The sequence below is a fragment of the Coffea arabica genome, chromosome 4c (assembly GCF_036785885.1).
Source record: "Coffea arabica cultivar ET-39 chromosome 4c, Coffea Arabica ET-39 HiFi, whole genome shotgun sequence".
NCBI lineage: Eukaryota > Viridiplantae > Streptophyta > Magnoliopsida > Gentianales > Rubiaceae > Coffea > Coffea arabica.
The window spans coordinates 26,299,744-26,316,247 of NC_092316.1; the positions used below are offsets into that span (position 1 = coordinate 26,299,744).

Genomic DNA, 16,504 nt, shown 5'->3' on the forward strand with positions numbered 1-16,504 from the left:
TATTATTTATTATTAATCATTGTAAATTATAAATTTATTGTAACTACTAACTAATATTACTTATTATTAATCATTGTAAATTATAAATTCATAAATTATCACTAAATCATTATACAGTCTAAGGTTTATTTTAAATTAATCACTTTTTATGTATTCCTTAAAAAAATAATAAATAAAAGATATTAGGGATACAATTGATATTATATATGCATCAGGGGAGGAAAATGAAATTATCCATTTTCAGAAACAGGCGCCTTAGGGTAAAAGCCCTTCGCTATCACTGAACCCATCCTGGTTGTCACTTTTGTCTAAGCTTCCACCACCGTTACTCCCAGCACCTCCCTCCCGACAGCTTCACCGCAAGAAAACGTAATCGGCCTCTCTGAAATCACCAATAGGACTCCACTTGAGGTAAAGCTTAAATTTTTTTCCGTTTTCTTTAATACGCCTGTATATATATGTCACCGGTGCTTCGAAATATTAATTCTTTTTGCAAGCTTTAAGTCGATATACTTGTTATTTAGCTCTGCAATCGGAAAATCATTATGTCGAATTATAATTTTGTCTACTACTAGGTTATCTTGTTGCATTTTCACTGGATTTTGAAAATATACTGCTTGATTTCGTCGGCATTATGAACAATATACTGGAAATCTTGACCTTGACAGAATTGAGATGCATATCATCCTTATATGGTAGAGATTTTACTTCACTTTTGTGTGGTTCATATGGAGCAGACTCGGAAGGTGTTCTATCAAATGTTTGATTAATCTTTTCTTTTCTAAGATGAATTCGGTTAGCCCAAATTCATTACCGTTCTTGAATTTGAAATCGGTTGTGGAATGAATTCAGTTGTGACCAATTCAAAATTGAAAACGGTTTAGATTTCTATAAGTCGAATAACCGAATTCATTGCACCGAATTACCGATTTTGCACCGAATGCACACCCCTAGTGGCGAATGTCAACTAAGCCCTTGAGTTTTGATTGCTTTGGCAAATAGTGCTCTACTATTCATGGGCATTTTCGTTTGTCCAAGTGTTAAATGTCCACTAAGCCCTTTAGGGATAAAAGAAGGCCAGAATAGTTCCTAACTGTTGGGGGGTACTATTGTAATTTCGAATCATATCTCCCCCTTAGTTGCATTTGTTAGGGTAATAAAGATTTTTCTAGCAACATTCTGCCGTTGGATCGTGTCTTAATCTAAGATTGATGCCTGAGAACTGTTGGATCATTCCTAATGATGATTAAAGAATTGATTGTTTTCCTTACCTGGAGAGTTTGCACGAACTGATGATTGTTATCTTCCTTCTCCCGTCTCTTCTCTTTTTGGGGTAAGTCTCCCCTCTCTTCTCTATCTGGCTTCTCTGTTTCTTATTTCCTTTCTCTTCCCTTTTTATGCCTGACAATCACCACAATTTCTTTCTTATTTTCACTGTAGATTTTTTCCTTTTATCAGGTATTTATACTTGCAGACATGAAACCCACAAATTTTTCCATAGATTAAGTGTACACTTTTACCCTAAAATCCGGATTTTTTGCTCAAAAAATGGTCCCTTGTCTGATTCACTAAGCCCGTACGAACCCTTATTTCTCAACCTTTAGATCTTTGTCAACAATTTCTGACTCTAAATTTTACTCTCTCGGCTTCGATTTGATGGCTGCTTAGTAAGAGGGAAGTAGAATTAGTATTAAAAACCGGAGGAATAGAAAAGGGCGCTTGAGGTTAGAGGCTTTATAGGATATACATCTTATTTCATTTTGTGACGCCCCCGCTTCTCCCAAGGGCGAACCCTAGGGTATCGGCGGGACGCCTGCCTAGCTCGCGCCAGGATTCAAAATTTCAAAACAATAAAACTAGATAAATCCACAAGCGTAGTATTCACAATATATCTAACGCCAAAAAGTTCTATTTACATCTTCAAAAGTATCGAGTCAAACTACTCTAATACATTATAATAACAACCAGCAGAAGATGGACCCTAAGGTGGGTCCTTATACAAATTACCAAAACAAAAAGGATCATCTTAACTGTCCAACTAATACAAACTAAACCTAACTATACTAGCAACAGTGTCCCAAAGTTCCCCGCGTCGTCCCCTGCTAAAGAAAACAAAGGAAACGGGGTAAGTTAGAAGCTTAGTAAGTAAACAGGGGTAAAAGCGTAAATTTCACATTTAAATAAACAACTATTGCACAAAATGTCAAGTCAAGTACAAAAGTAACAATACAAAGGAAGGATACAGGTTGGCTCCAAAACCAAGTCATTTGCCATACGTGATCTCCTGTCGACACTTCGTCGACCATAAATAAAGTCCGTAGAACTCCACTTGTACACCCACCGAACATCTTATTACCCTCACTGGCCAGTCACCTCACAAACTTGCCCGGGCGAACGAAATCACAAACTTGAGCTTGAGTCACAAGCTCGGGTCACAAACTTGGTTCACAACTGGAACCTACGAACTTGGTGACCTCAGACTAGGTTGGACTGGCTCCGACCAAGCCCCGGCCGACTCGAATAGTCCATCCAAGTCTTGAGATCGGGCCCACAATTTCAACATATTTCACGAACTCATGAAAGTCACCTCGAGCTCCAAGCTCAAGGGGTTCAAACCCAAAATAATTCATATATACACATCTCATGGAGAAACATAGGTACAAACTAGGGTTTAGGTCGAGTGTGATAAAGTACACCCTCGCCTAAGTCCCCCTTTTCACATCAAAACATATAAGCAGTTTGTACACATAAACGGCCTGAATACTTATTCAAAATACAAAAGTAGTACAAGAGCAAAAGCACTTCGCGCGTGTTCGCTAGTAGTGGGCCCCACCGACTCCGCCTAACTCATCACTGTCTGAAATAGAAGATTGTATCACATATTATTACAAACGGCCACTAACATGCCCAAAACAAGTAAAACGGCAAAATCGACACATGCAAGTGCAAAAACGGTAAAATGGGTGCACGCGCACGCGCGGAACGGCAAACGGAAATGGCCAAATCTGTCATCTCCAACCGTTTTGATCAAACGTTAGGCTAGGAATGTCGGATCAAGGTGAGCGAGACACCGTTTCGAAGCTATGAGGAAGGGATACAATTCTCCTGAAGACACCTTAATCTAGATCTGAATGGAAGCAGGTCGAAATTATGGAAAACAGTACCAGAAATTTACGTCTTAGGGTGACGAACAGGGTTTGTTTGCTGGGCCATAACTCACAGGTAACAAATCCAAATCAAGAAATTCCAAAGGCGTTGGAAAGCTAGTACATAAGGCTATAACTTTTATGTTTAGACCAGAAGCTGAATCGATACAGAGCATGGAGGAAAATGGGTCCAAACATTCCTGTCAGAACTGTCCAAATTCGAAGGTAGTTCTGACAACGGATCTTGTTTTGGTCATAACCGGAGCTATGGGACTCGGATTTGGATGAATTTTATACCTTTTCGAAGCTAACAGAAAGGGATACAATTTTGAAGAAGGACACTCAGTCCAGTTTGTAGTGAAACTAGGTCAAAATGTCAATGTACCAAACCAGAACCGTAAAAACAGGTTAACAAACCGCATTCTGGTTAACAAACCGTAATTCAGGCTACCTAAGTCCAAATCAAGTGATTCCAAAGCCATCCGAAAGCTAAGACACCAGGATAAATTTCTTAAGAAGACATCAACAACCAAATCATAAGTATTCCCAACCAAATTAACCAATTACAGAAGCAATTATCAAGTTCGGATAGAAACAGGGCAGCAGGGTATTTCGGTCTTTTCACCAGCTACGTTGCTCCGATTGAGCTGAAATTTTGCCGGCATCTCTAAAATATTATTCCATACAACTTTTATGTTTTAACCCAACGCTAATTCGGCCTCTAACTATGATAAATAGTGCCGGGCAGAAAGGGGGTAATTGAAACCCTAATTCCAAAATTTTCCGTTCAATGCGGAAATTTTCCGCAAATAGCCGCTATCTTAACACTAAGGCTTCATTCTAAACCATTTCCAACTATCATACATGGTCACATAATATTAATCATATGAAAACAGAAAAATCCCACATAAATAGAAAAATTCACTAATCTTAACTAAAATCAAGAAATAATCCACCAAATCACACTTATAACCACCATAAGTCCTTAATTAAACATCATTAGATAGAAGAGAGGGGTTCCATAGTCACTCACCTTAGTAACCAAAGAAAGAGGCCACTTAGCACCTTAAGCTTCCAAATAACTTCACCAATCACCCAAATACCCCTAAACTAATAGGTTTTATGGAGTAATTTGAAGATTAACCGGTTGAAATGAAAGATTGAGCAAGATTGAAGGTAAGAAAATTGAGTAGTTTTTCTTCTTTTTTTCTTGAGCAAGGGCCGGCCAAGAAGCTTGAAAAATAAGGGTGAATTTTGGTCAATATTTTGATTTAAATGGTAAAAGGATGAATAGTAGTCATAACTCAAGACTTATTCTCCAAGTGACACTTGTCACTTCATTAAATGCATATCTATCCCATTGTCTCTCTCACACCAACTCACTTAATATCCTCTAGTTATCTCTTAGCACCTGCTAAAATAAACCCAGTATCCATTACTTAACCTAACTGGCCGAATTTTATCGAACTTTCCGCACTAGTGGGTCCCACATCTGATATATGTTCTTAATTTCTCAAAAACTAACTGATACTAGAAAAATCATCTAAAAATTATATTTACTCAATAAAATTATCTGAAAAATTTTCTAATAAAGAAAATGTCGAAAAGGCGGGTGATCAGTAAAATAAACCATAGAAATTTAGAATTTTTTTCGGGTTCTCGCACTCATTCTTTCGGGGCGTCACACATTTTCTCATAGGTGAAAAGAAAAATAGAGAGGTTTCTTGCCTTTTGGTGTATTCCTCTATGGTAAAGAAAAATTTAAAACTTGTTTGCTTTTTTCCCTCTTCGCATAGCAAACACACGAATGCTACACAATTAGTGTTTTTTTTTTTTTGGTATTTTCAGCTTTGTTTGGAAAGTGGAAAATCCTTGCAAGGGGTTTGGTGCCTTTTGTTCCCTTGCATCTTGGTAAATACATTTCTTGCCATTCTTTTTCTCTTTATTTTTTTTCACCACGGACATATATACTGATCAGTAATATTTTTTTTTTGTAATTTTCAGCTTTGGTCCGAAAATAGAAAAGGTTTTACAGTAAAATTTCTGTTCATTCCAGGTTAGTTTACCTCTGATTTGTATCATTAATTTGCTGAAATTTTTGTTAATATTATATGGGCTGATATTTTAAATATTTTAATATTAGTGTTATGTGCCTATATGTTTGGCTATTTACTCTTATGATAAGTTTTTGTGTGACGCCTCGAAAAAAAAGAGTTTGAGAACCCGGAAATTTTCTAATTTTCTAGGGTTTATTTTTTTTTTAACGCCCGCCTTTTCTACATTTTTTTGACTAGAAAAATTTCCCAGATAAAGTTTATGAGCAAAAATAGTTTTAAAATGATTTTTCTAGTATCGGTTTGTTTTTGAGAAATTAAAAGCGTATTTTGGACGTGGGACCCGCTAGTGCGGTAAATGCATTATATTTTTGACAACTTGTAGGAATTTTGTATTAAGTGATATTATTTTACAAGGTGCTAAGAGATAATTAGAGGTTACTTAGATGGTTTAATCTTGGAGAGATAAAAGGATAAGATTAAAATCCTAGAGGACCATTTGTCACCTAACTATTGGACCTTGACTTTGACTTGGACTTGTCTTAACCTTTACTAAACCAAATTTTGACCCAATTTCTTCCATTTTTATTGTCTTGGTCGAAATTTTTGGTGAGGAAAGAACAAGAGAGAGTTTCTTCAACTTCAACTTCAATTCTTGCTCAAATCTTGAGTTCCAACCGATTAAATTGCAAATTACTCTATAAAACTTGCTAGCTAAGGAAGATTGAAGCTCTTGGTGGAGTTATTTGGAAGGTTAAAGTGCCTAGTTGTTCTCTCTCTTCTATTGTTAAGGTGAGTGGTGATTGAGTTTCCTCCTACACTTAATGAAGCTTAAGTTATGCCTAGTGGGAGCTAAAGTGCTGAAATTTGTGGTTTATTTCTTGGTTTGAGATGAATTGGTGAAGTTTTTGATTTATTGATGATTTTTCTGGTTTAATTTGATCATGATGTTGTGGCTGTCCATGATGGTTGGAAATGATGTTTAATAACTCTAGTAGGTGTAAATGATTGGTAATTGCAACCAATTTTGGGTTTGGAAGGAATTTGAGAAAGTTAGGGTTTTATATCCCCAATTCTGTCCGGTTTTGTATCTCATGGTTAGAAGCCGAATTGGTCTTGGCTTAAAACATAAAAGTTGTAGGTATTGATGTTTTAAAGGTGCCTGTAAAATTTCAGGTCAATTGGAGTAGTGTGCAGTGAGAAAAGTCGGAAATACTGAGACTGGTCTGGGAAGGGGTGCTGCGAACAGGGTTGCCTTTTCACTCAATTTGACCGTGACCTTTCACCCTGATTCTCACCGAATTAGATTTTAGCCAAAACATGAAAGTTGTAGCCAAGGCTATAAAATAGTTGCCTGTAAATTTTCAGCTTGATCCGACCACTGTAGCATGTGAAATGACCGAAATACCCTTGACTGTTTTTGAAACCTGTTTCGCGCCCAGATTTCTGTTTTCGTGTAGTCTTCCATTTTCGATCATGAAAATGCACGACTTGGCCTTTGAGGTCTTCTGATGAAATGTAGCTTGATGTATTAGCTACCATATGCCTTTGGAATTTCTGGATTTGGACTTGTAGAGCCTGAGTTATGATGTTTCCGCTAGAATACGTTTTGGTGAATCTGTTTTACGTTTTCGATAGAGTATCTTGCATTTTTGACCTGTTTGCACTCAAAACTGGGTTGAGTGACCTTCTGTAATGTTGTAGCCCTGTCTTTTAGCTTCGAAACGGTGTATCTTACACCCCCATCCGATAATCGTAGTGCCAATGGTGCCAAAACCGCTAATGACATCAAATCTGTTTTGGGTTTTAGGGCTTGGATTCCGACAAGATAATGGTATATGACGGATGGGTTCTGAGCCGTGGAGGTGAGTGACCCTAAAGTGTTTCCAAAGTTACTTATGAACCGTTTATTGTACTATTTACTTGATTGCATATCATGAGTGCTTGCATGTGGCCCATGACATGTTTTGGCTTAAATGAGTACTTGGAATTCGTGTGCTGAACACCAACGTCTCCACCTCTGTGTACTGTTCATTTGGAGCAAATGGCTCCCCCTCTGACTATTTACTGTTAAATGTTTGTTTGGAGCGTTGGGTGTTTAAGTACAACGATTTCACTGGCTCACGAGAGCAATAAATGTACATTTGATCTTAGAATCATGACATCACTTAAATGAACGACTGTGAAACTGATTTGCTTACCGATTTTATTGGTTACTCGGTGAGCTTTTAGCTCACCCCCAAAATGTTTTATTCCCCTCCACAGGGCTCGAGATGAAGGAAGTGCTTGTAGCACGTATTCATGTGACCGGATGGATTATCTCACGTATGGTTTGAGTTTTGGATTTCTTCTTGTGTATATAGTTGGCGTGGTGGTTGTAGTTATCAGTTTTTCTAGGTTTTACTTTCTGGTACTCGTGATATGTAATTCTTGGAGAATTGGATGTAATACTTGAGATTTATTTTATACTTCATTGGAGGACTGTAGTGAGTGAGTGAGTCCCGGCGAGAGTTGGGCAGGCGACCCGCCGAACCCTTTGGTACGCCTTAGGGGGAGATGGGGCTGTCACATTTTGCTTATGCTTCTTACGAAGATATAGCCGCGTGTTACTGGTTTTATGTGGTATTTTAAGGCATCGAAATATTAATAAAGTATATTTTAAAAAACATTCTTATTGGCCAAAAAATTAGTGATTTTCCTCCCCAATTTATGCTTGGCCTTCAGATTTACCTTCTATGTACACTATCTCATCTCCCAACCATGCAATTCTTTTTTTTCCCAGAAAAAGGAGAGAATCAAAGAGGGGAAAGCACTATACATCTCCCCTCCCCACTCCTATTTGCCTTCCTAGCCAAAAACATGAAGAAAAACTCACACTTTCACATCAATTTTTGGTCACTTGATGAATTTATTGTTGAGTTTTTCTAGTCTTTTTTTCCCCCCAAAATTGACCTCCTAGCCGAAATGTTTGCTTTTTTTTATTATTGATTGTTTTGTAAGTTTGAAAGAATCAAGAAGAAGCACAGCAAAGTAAACATCCAGTGTTTAAGGTGTGTGATCATCTCTTACAATAGTAGCATGTTTTGTGTTTGATGATTTGCTTCTAAAGGTAGCTTTACCACTACACTGGTTTAGTTTTCTGAAAATTTACGTGTCCCATTGTTATGGAGTATTAGATGATTTGAGAGATGTTCTTTAGCTTACTGTTTGGTCCTAAACAAAAATGATTTTACTTTTCCCTTTGTGTTTGTATGCTGAATGATCCTTTAATGTCTTGCAATGGCTCGAACTATCTTTAAATTCCATTGGAAATAATACTTTGATAGACCCAGAAACATTAGTGTGTTTGGATTGTAAGTTATTTGAGATATTTTTACTGTAGCACTTTTTGTGATGTGATGTATGTGAGATAAAAAGGTAATTGGGAAGATAAAAAGGTGTATTGAAAATTGTAATGGTGATGTAAGCAAATATATTTGGCCAAATAACTCACAATCCAAACACACTCATAATTTTATCAATTGTTTTTGACTTTTACTGCATTGTCATTTTAGTGACTATCATACTTAGGACCAAAGACCAGTTAAAGAGCATTTCCCCTGCTTCTACTGTCTTGATTCTAATTTTCCACATGTTATGGGGCTCAACAAGTAGAATCTGCACTCAAATCACGATTTGTTTGATATAATTTGGTTTCTGCTTAAATTTTAGTTTTAGGAACTGGTCATGCACTGATTAATTCCTGGCACAGATAAGCACTTTTGAGTTCCATACCTTGGTTCATTGAAAGGGGATTGTTCAATGGACGGATCCTAACTTGGGGGGACAGAGACTTTTAACATACCTCAGTCTTCAATTATTTTGCAGCTTCCTTGTTATATTAGTTTCTCTGGTTTTGCGCATGGACATGGGTATTGCTTTAATTACCCTACTGCTATAAGAGTTTGCACATGGACATGGTTTCTCAACATGATGACAATTAAGATCTTTCTTGTTCTATTAATTTTAAAAATGAGAGTTATAGGGAATTTTTTAATATTTTTTACACAACAAATTGCGCATTGGCTGTGCCTTGTAGAGCCAGAAAATTTCTATTTTACTTATAAATGCGAGTGTGTTTCTTTTGCTTCAGCTTTTTATTTTTTATTTTTATTTTTTTTATGAAAAAGTCATTTGAGATGTACTCTCTCATAAGTTATTAAATAAACTTTTGAACTTAAAAATAAGACATAGAAAAGTAAATGAGAACATCACAAGCAGAATTTATCTCATAAAACTTGGAATTTACATTTTAAAGAACATGAAAATAGCAATTTTTTGTTTGTACGGGGGTATTCTAAAAAATGAATAAACTTTTATGTCATCTGAATTTTATTCCTAAAAGTTTGACTTTTTGAAATATTGTTAACTTTTTAAAGACTGATTATACTAGCTAACGTCTTTTACTTTACAAATGTAGTGTTTACCTACAATACCTTGCGCAAAGCAAAGATCAAATTCTTGAGAAAATATAATGAGTTTAACCACTTAATCCAATGATTGTTCTTGCTAAAACTTTTAATTTCAAAGCTGAGGAAAAAAAAAGATAAAAAGATAAAGGGAAGAGGTAGAGTACAAAATTTAATTCAATCTACAAGTAAATGATGTCTAATCCAAATTACCACGTCCTTCAATTGTATATTAATTAAATTTCCAGAAATTTCAATAAAACCCACCCCTCATAATATAGTAAATCACTGTCGAGCCTCATTATAACCCTAGACTAGTTTGGGAGTTTATGATAAAAAAGAAAAGAAGAGTAATGTAATGATAAGTTATTGAAGAAAACAAAAGAAGGGAAAGGAGAAGAAATTTTGATATTATTTGAGAGTTTTTAGAAGGGAACGATTTTGGGTATACATATCAATAAAGTTTCGTGAGGATAAAATGGACAATTTGAAAGAAAGTTCTGTAAGCTTCCATGCATTTTCCTTTGCCTTCCGCCCCGTTTTGGTCAGAAAAAGATTTACAAATTCATTTTCCTTTACTTTCCGCACTTGGAATGCTTCAAAATCCGTTCGTTCCATTTCTTTTCCGTCTCACTTGAAGGTCCCAAACATATAATTTCCCTTCCTTTTCTTTTCTTCTCTCTTTTTTTTTTTTCGTTTTCGCTGAAATCTCACCTTCTTTAATAATTTTTCCACTTCTTTCTCAAAGGATTTTCAGCTTCGTACCTCTCCGCACATAATTTACTCAGACGCTACACTTCTTCAATTGCCTTCCTCTCCCTTGTGGCTGTTATCTCTTGTATCATTCCCCCTTTTTCTCCCTATTTCCGAAACAGCCCCAAATTCTAGGTTTTACGTTCAATTCGCTACGCCTTTCTGGTAATTTTCTTCCTCACTTTACTTTTCCTTCAGTCAGACGCCTCTACATCGGTTCTCCCATTCGTATGTAAATAATTATTTGTTTTTTTCCCTTTTTGTTGAGCATTAGGTCAGGGTTTAAATCAGTGTTGAAGTGTGCAAAATTCTTTATGCATGCATTGATAAATTTGTTTAAAAGATTTAGTCTTTACTTGTTACAGCTGATTCTTGAGTGAATTAGACTGAAAATTGTACTTTTGTTTATGGGTTTTGTTAGCTTCTGATTTTTTTAGATTTCATTTGACCTCTATTTTCAGTTCATGTGATCACCTATGTTTATCAAATTTTAGAAATTTGGCGTTTGATCTCTTGGTTGTGAAGCGCTATACGCATAATCTTTCTTTTTCTAGTCTTTTATCTAGGTCGATGTTTGGGATGATTTTTTTTTTTTGGCTGGGATTTTACACTTTAGTATCTGTTTCGAGTATGAATTACTTTTCGAGAACTGAATTCGATAAAATTGCCAAAAATTTAGCAAAAAAATAGTGGCTTATGACTCAATAGACAATTGTTGTGTTGTTTCTGTGGCTCTCTTCTGTGGTTGGGTGGCAATAAGAAAGCAGACATTGCTAATGAACTGGTAGAGCACATTTGAGAGTGCTAGCTGTGTTTTCCTGCCTTAAGAGAGAGAGAGAGAGGGGGGGGGGTTTGATTGTTACTTGCCTTATTTGTCCCTTCTGCCCTTCCGCATTGTCTTCCATGGGCATTTAGGTAGGAAGGTAGGATAAGATCGTTTAGTTTCTTACTTAAGAAGTTTGATCTTTAAACAAAACACTTAACAGTTTGGGCAAGCTGGATTTACAACAATGGTTACTAGTTGAGATTTCTTTTTACAATAGTTTGACTTATAAAAGAAAAATCCATCTGACAAAGCTATCAAGTGCCATGACGATAGTAGTCTGGATTTTCTTTTTCATGATTGGCATGGGTTGCATGGTGTCATTTTAGTTTCTGTATGGTGATATTTTACAGCGTGTTTAGTTTTTCTATGGTGATATTTTACAGCGTGTTTAGTTTTTCTATGGTGATATTTTACAGCGTGTGCTAAAGTGTTACTGAGGTCATTTATATAACACTCCATGTTCACTGCTGATATTCAGAACAGCTGTCTTATCTTAATGGAAATCGGAATGCTATTCCTCTAATCGTCCTTGGAGGGAGGTAGAGCCCTATGAAGAATAGCGAATTAGACAGAAAAGCCAACATTTTTTTTCTTTCCTTTTATAAAACACTCCATTGTTGTTTCGCAAATTCTTTCACTTATTTAGCCTATTTTAGACTCCACAGGAGATAATGATGACGGAGGAAGACGATGATTATGTTGAGTACATCCCAGTTGCAAAGAGGAGGGCATTAGAAGCCCAGAAAATATTGCAACGGAAAGGTAAATCTTCTACCCTGGAAGAAGAGGAAGCTGAAAAATTGAAGCTTGTAGAAGCAAAGCCTAGTTTGCTAGTAAAGGCCTCACAGTTGAAAAAAGAACAACCTGAAATTAGCCCTACTGAACAAATGGTACAGCAGGAGAAAGAGATGATTGAGCATCTCTCTGATCGCAAAACTTTGATGTCTGTTCGGGAGTTGGCTAAAGGGATTACTTACAAGGAACCATTGTTTACGGGGTGGAAACCGCCGTTGAATATAAGGAGGCTGTCTAAGAAAGTGTGTGATGCAATAAGGAAGCAGTGGCATATTATTGTGGATGGCGAAGATATTCCTCCACCAATTAAGAATTTTAAGGATATGAGATTTCCTGACCCGATTTTGAAGAAGCTGAAAGCGAAGGGGATTGTGCAACCAACCCCTATTCAGGTTCAAGGTCTTCCTGTTATATTAGCAGGAAGGGATATGATAGGCATAGCATTTACGGGTTCTGGTAAGACACTGGTGTTTGTTTTGCCACTGATCATGGTGGCACTTCAAGAAGAAATAATGATGCCAATTGCCCCTGGAGAAGGGCCATTTGGTTTAATTGTATGTCCATCACGAGAACTTGCAAGGCAAACTTATGAAGTTGTGGAGCAGTTTCTTGCACCCATGAGGGAGTACGGTTATCCAGAGTTAAGGCCATTGCTTTGCATTGGTGGAGTTGACATGAAGTCTCAGTTGGAGGTTGTGAAGAAAGGAGTTCACATTGTGGTTGCTACGCCAGGAAGACTCAAAGATATGCTTGCAAAGAAGAAAATGAATCTTGACAGTTGCAGGTAACTTTGTTCTCCTTGGACTTAACTAGTTGTATGTTGTGCTTGGTAATTTTTGCTCTCTCTGTTTGCCTTGTGAATCACATATTATGAAGCTGTTTTCTTTCTAAGTACCAAGCTAATATTATCTGTATTTTTTGTGTTATATTTGGCACCAAATATAATTGGTGTCTGTTCTTAGTCCTTGTGATGATGACTGGTTCTGTGAGAAGCATATGCTCTTTAATGTCATCTATTAGTTTTTGATTTGCATGATACTTTGCCATGTTAGAGGTCAATCTTAAGTGTTGAGAGGATTTGTGATCTCTGTGTTCTATTGGAAAATAGAAGAGCATAATTTCTTTTCAGATATTGTTATGTATGAATGCATATGCTTTGGTTAAATGTCGAATGTGTAGACATCAATTGGACATACAACCATTAGGACTTTCTAGACTGGTTACCTGTGTTTCACTTTCAGTTTTTGTGTTATATGAAACTTTCTGGTTTATAGCAGAGTCTATTTAACATCTAGTGACCATTTACATCTGTAAAGGGCCTGTCTTTCTGATTGGGATGTTAATGCAAGTTATGACCAATTTCTTATTGGTATTCACTATGTTGCAAAAGTTTCTATTCTGAATCCAAGTGATGAATTAAATGATAGTAAAAAGAATGTTTATGTTGCAGTGTTGTTACTTTTTTTTTTTTCCCCAAAAAGCTTGTTTCTTGAAATAATGGACTGCTTAGGAAGAGTATATGTTGATATCATCATTATCTACACAAGATGCTACTGCTAGTATCTGGATTTGGAGGTAAATACACAATATAAAACTACAATATGATCTTCAAAGTTGGTATAGATAATGTATTCTGGACATCATTGGAGAATTACTGGGAACTGGAAGAAAGATTTGAGACCAAAATTTCTGTGTCATTAAAAAACTATTTTGGTATAATACAGCAGCATTTGACTTATGAAAACAGAAAAAGAGGTCCTACTTCAGGTAGTGGTCATCTGAGAGCTGACAATTAGGTAGAGTTGTTAATCCACCTGACGGAAGAAGCCTTTCTGCCTAAAAAGGAATGATCTGTTGAGTTGGGGATTACTCTCTCCGCCAATCTATTCAATGCTGAAATTAGACCTGAGTCGGGCGGAAGAAGAGGCACGGGGGGTGGGGGGGGGAGCTCTCTGTTCCTGGTTCTCCAGTTTGAAAATTTCTATAAAATGTTAGTAAGTAATCATTAGTCAATGACATAATACTGGTGCAATTAGTTGGAGTTGGAATCTGACCAACATGTAATCCTTCAGCAGCTTTAGACTATTTAACTAAAACTTCTACCTGATGTTTTAGACACTGGTGGCTGCATATGATTTTAGAAGATCAACTAGCTAACTAATATGATGTTTTTCTTGATTTCTGGAGAATTTAAATTTTCATGTCTGTCAAGGGAGTATACCTGTTGCTTGCAGCTCCAATGGATCTTAGCGATGTCTAACGACAAAAACTAGGTGTATTGAAGCTGAAACTTGTTGCTACGTTTATAACTGATGGTGTGAATGGTTGAAGAATGAGTTCAACTGACATTGATGTGGGGTGCTGGTGGTTAAGCAAATATAACTTTCTTATTTTTTGGGTGTGGTGCTGATTTAGGATCTAAGTTGTTGAAAGAGTAGAATTCATAATTTCAAATGGGTGTAGTTTTTGCTCTTTGGATCTGTGCTATTTATTCTGATGGCACTTAAACTAGCAAGAACATACAGAGTTATGTTTTACACCATTGTTAGCTGCTTCTTTCTACTTTTCTATTCTCTTAAATACTGGACCTCAAACTTACCACTTTGTTTTGTATGCAGGTATTTAACATTAGATGAAGCAGATAGGTTGGTGGATTTGGGTTTTGAAGATGACATAAGAGAAGTCTTTGATCACTTTAAAGCTCAGCGTCAAACTCTTTTGTTTTCTGCCACAATGCCCACAAAGATCCAAAAGTTTGCAAGAAGTGCATTGGTTAAACCTGTTGTGGTTAATGTGGGAAGGGCTGGAGCGGCAAACCTTGATGTGATTCAAGAGGTGGAGTATGTTAAGCAAGAGGCAAAGATTGTTTACCTCCTTGAGTGCTTGCAGAAGACACCTCCTCCTGTTCTGATATTCTGTGAGAATAAAGCTGACGTTGATGACATTCACGAATATCTTCTGTTAAAGGGCGTTGAAGCAGTTGCAATTCATGGAGGAAAAGATCAAGAAGAGAGAGAGTATGCTATCAAGTCCTTTAAAGAAGGCAAGAAAGATGTGTTGGTTGCCACTGATGTTGCCTCAAAGGGTTTGGACTTTCCAGATATTCAGCACGTGATTAATTACGACATGCCAGCAGAAATAGAAAATTACGTTCACAGGATTGGTCGTACTGGAAGATGTGGGAAAACAGGAATTGCAACGACATTTATCAACAAAAATCAGAGTGAAACTACACTTCTAGATTTGAAGCATTTGCTACAGGAGGCAAAACAGAGAATACCTCCGGTGCTGGCAGAATTGAATGATCCAATGGAGGATGTTGATGCAATCACAAATGCTAGTGGAGTCAAAGGCTGTGCTTACTGTGGCGGACTTGGTCATCGGATCCGTGATTGTCCCAAGTTGGAACATCAAAGGAGCACACAAATAGCAAGTTCAAGAAGAGACTACTATGGATCTGGGGGGTATCGCGGGGAAATTTGAGTTTTTTCCTTTGGATTGTGCCAATGAGTTTGTAAATGGAAACTGTTTGAAGGTAGAATATATTTTGTTGTAGTTGTTAACGTAATGATGTATCACAATTTTCCTTCTCTTTTTTGCGATTAATATTGTGGAAGCCCTAGACATTGGTGCATCTTTATTTCCTTTTCCTTTTATTGTCAAATGGTAGAAGACCATGTTGCAAATCCGATGAGGGATAATCTTTGGGAACGGTTATGCACTCGCCGTCCTTTACATGGCGTCACGGACAATCATATACTCCCTTGCTGTTCTTGTACAGTTGAACGTTACGTGACTTAGGTGTAAAATGTCACTTTTTTATTACACACGAGGTAAGGCCACTAGAGATTCAGCTGATCTTGTTCCTGACTCCTCGATGGAGATCATCTCTGAACTATGGGGCATGCTGAACTCGGGCGGGTTTGCGCTGCCCTGGAATACGTGCCTACAGTTTCATTGTGTGAACTCTATGCGAAACACATCTTTTAGGCGCATTATGAGACGCTTAAGTAGAAGTGTTAAAATGAGTGACTCGAGCGGGTTTGGATTGGGTAAAATGAATAATGGATAAATTAGATGGATATAAATAGGTATGTAAAAAATGAATTGAATAACTCAATTACCCATTTATAACTCATTTATTTTAACTTTTTGTAAACTCATTTAAATTCATTTTTGCAAACTAAGTTATCAATTTATACCGCTCTTTGCACCCATCATTAGTTTTAAATATTTACTTATAATGCTCAATAAGCCTAATTACTATTTTTTTCCATCCATACTCTATGTCGAAAAATTATATATTATTTTTTAATTGAATAATAAGAATATAAGCATTTGAACTAAGTACTAAAAAAGTTAATATAAAAACTTAATCCAAAAATTTTGAATCCCTAACATTTTTTTCATAAATAAATTTAAAATTTCATTTTGGAAAGATAAGAAAAGAGGCTAAAACTTATTATAAATTAGTAATGTTGA

General features: G+C 36.5%; 1 protein-coding gene and 1 long non-coding RNA gene across 8 annotated transcripts; both read left to right on the plus strand.

Annotated features, from left to right (window-relative positions):
- The first annotated feature begins 249 nt into the window (after positions 1 to 249).
- On the plus strand, positions 250 to 7,868 carry LOC140004954 (uncharacterized). Of its 3 annotated transcripts, XR_011812774.1 has the most exons (5): positions 250 to 411; positions 4,995 to 5,057; positions 5,151 to 5,202; positions 7,011 to 7,065; positions 7,466 to 7,868. It is a non-coding gene; the product is annotated as an uncharacterized lncRNA (long non-coding RNA). The 3 variants fall into 3 exon arrangements; XR_011812772.1 differs by lacking the exon at positions 4,995 to 5,057; XR_011812773.1 differs by lacking the exons at positions 4,995 to 5,057; positions 5,151 to 5,202.
- Positions 7,869 to 10,230: 2,362 nt separating this feature from the next.
- Positions 10,231 to 15,656, plus strand: LOC113740009 (DEAD-box ATP-dependent RNA helicase 35-like). Of its 5 annotated transcripts, none has more exons than XM_027267475.2 (3): positions 10,231 to 10,629; positions 11,884 to 12,806; positions 14,641 to 15,656. In XM_027267475.2, the coding sequence occupies exons 2-3, from the start codon at positions 11,899 to 11,901 to the stop codon at positions 15,503 to 15,505; spliced, it is 1,773 nt and encodes a 590-aa protein (XP_027123276.1). In that variant the 5' UTR covers positions 10,231 to 10,629; positions 11,884 to 11,898; the 3' UTR covers positions 15,506 to 15,656. The 5 variants fall into 5 exon arrangements, with proteins under 5 accessions (XP_027123276.1, XP_071902283.1, XP_027123275.1 ...); XM_072046182.1 differs by having other exon boundaries at positions 11,893 to 12,806; XM_027267474.2 differs by having other exon boundaries at positions 10,231 to 10,566; positions 11,893 to 12,806.
- The last annotated feature ends 848 nt before the right edge of the window (positions 15,657 to 16,504 follow it).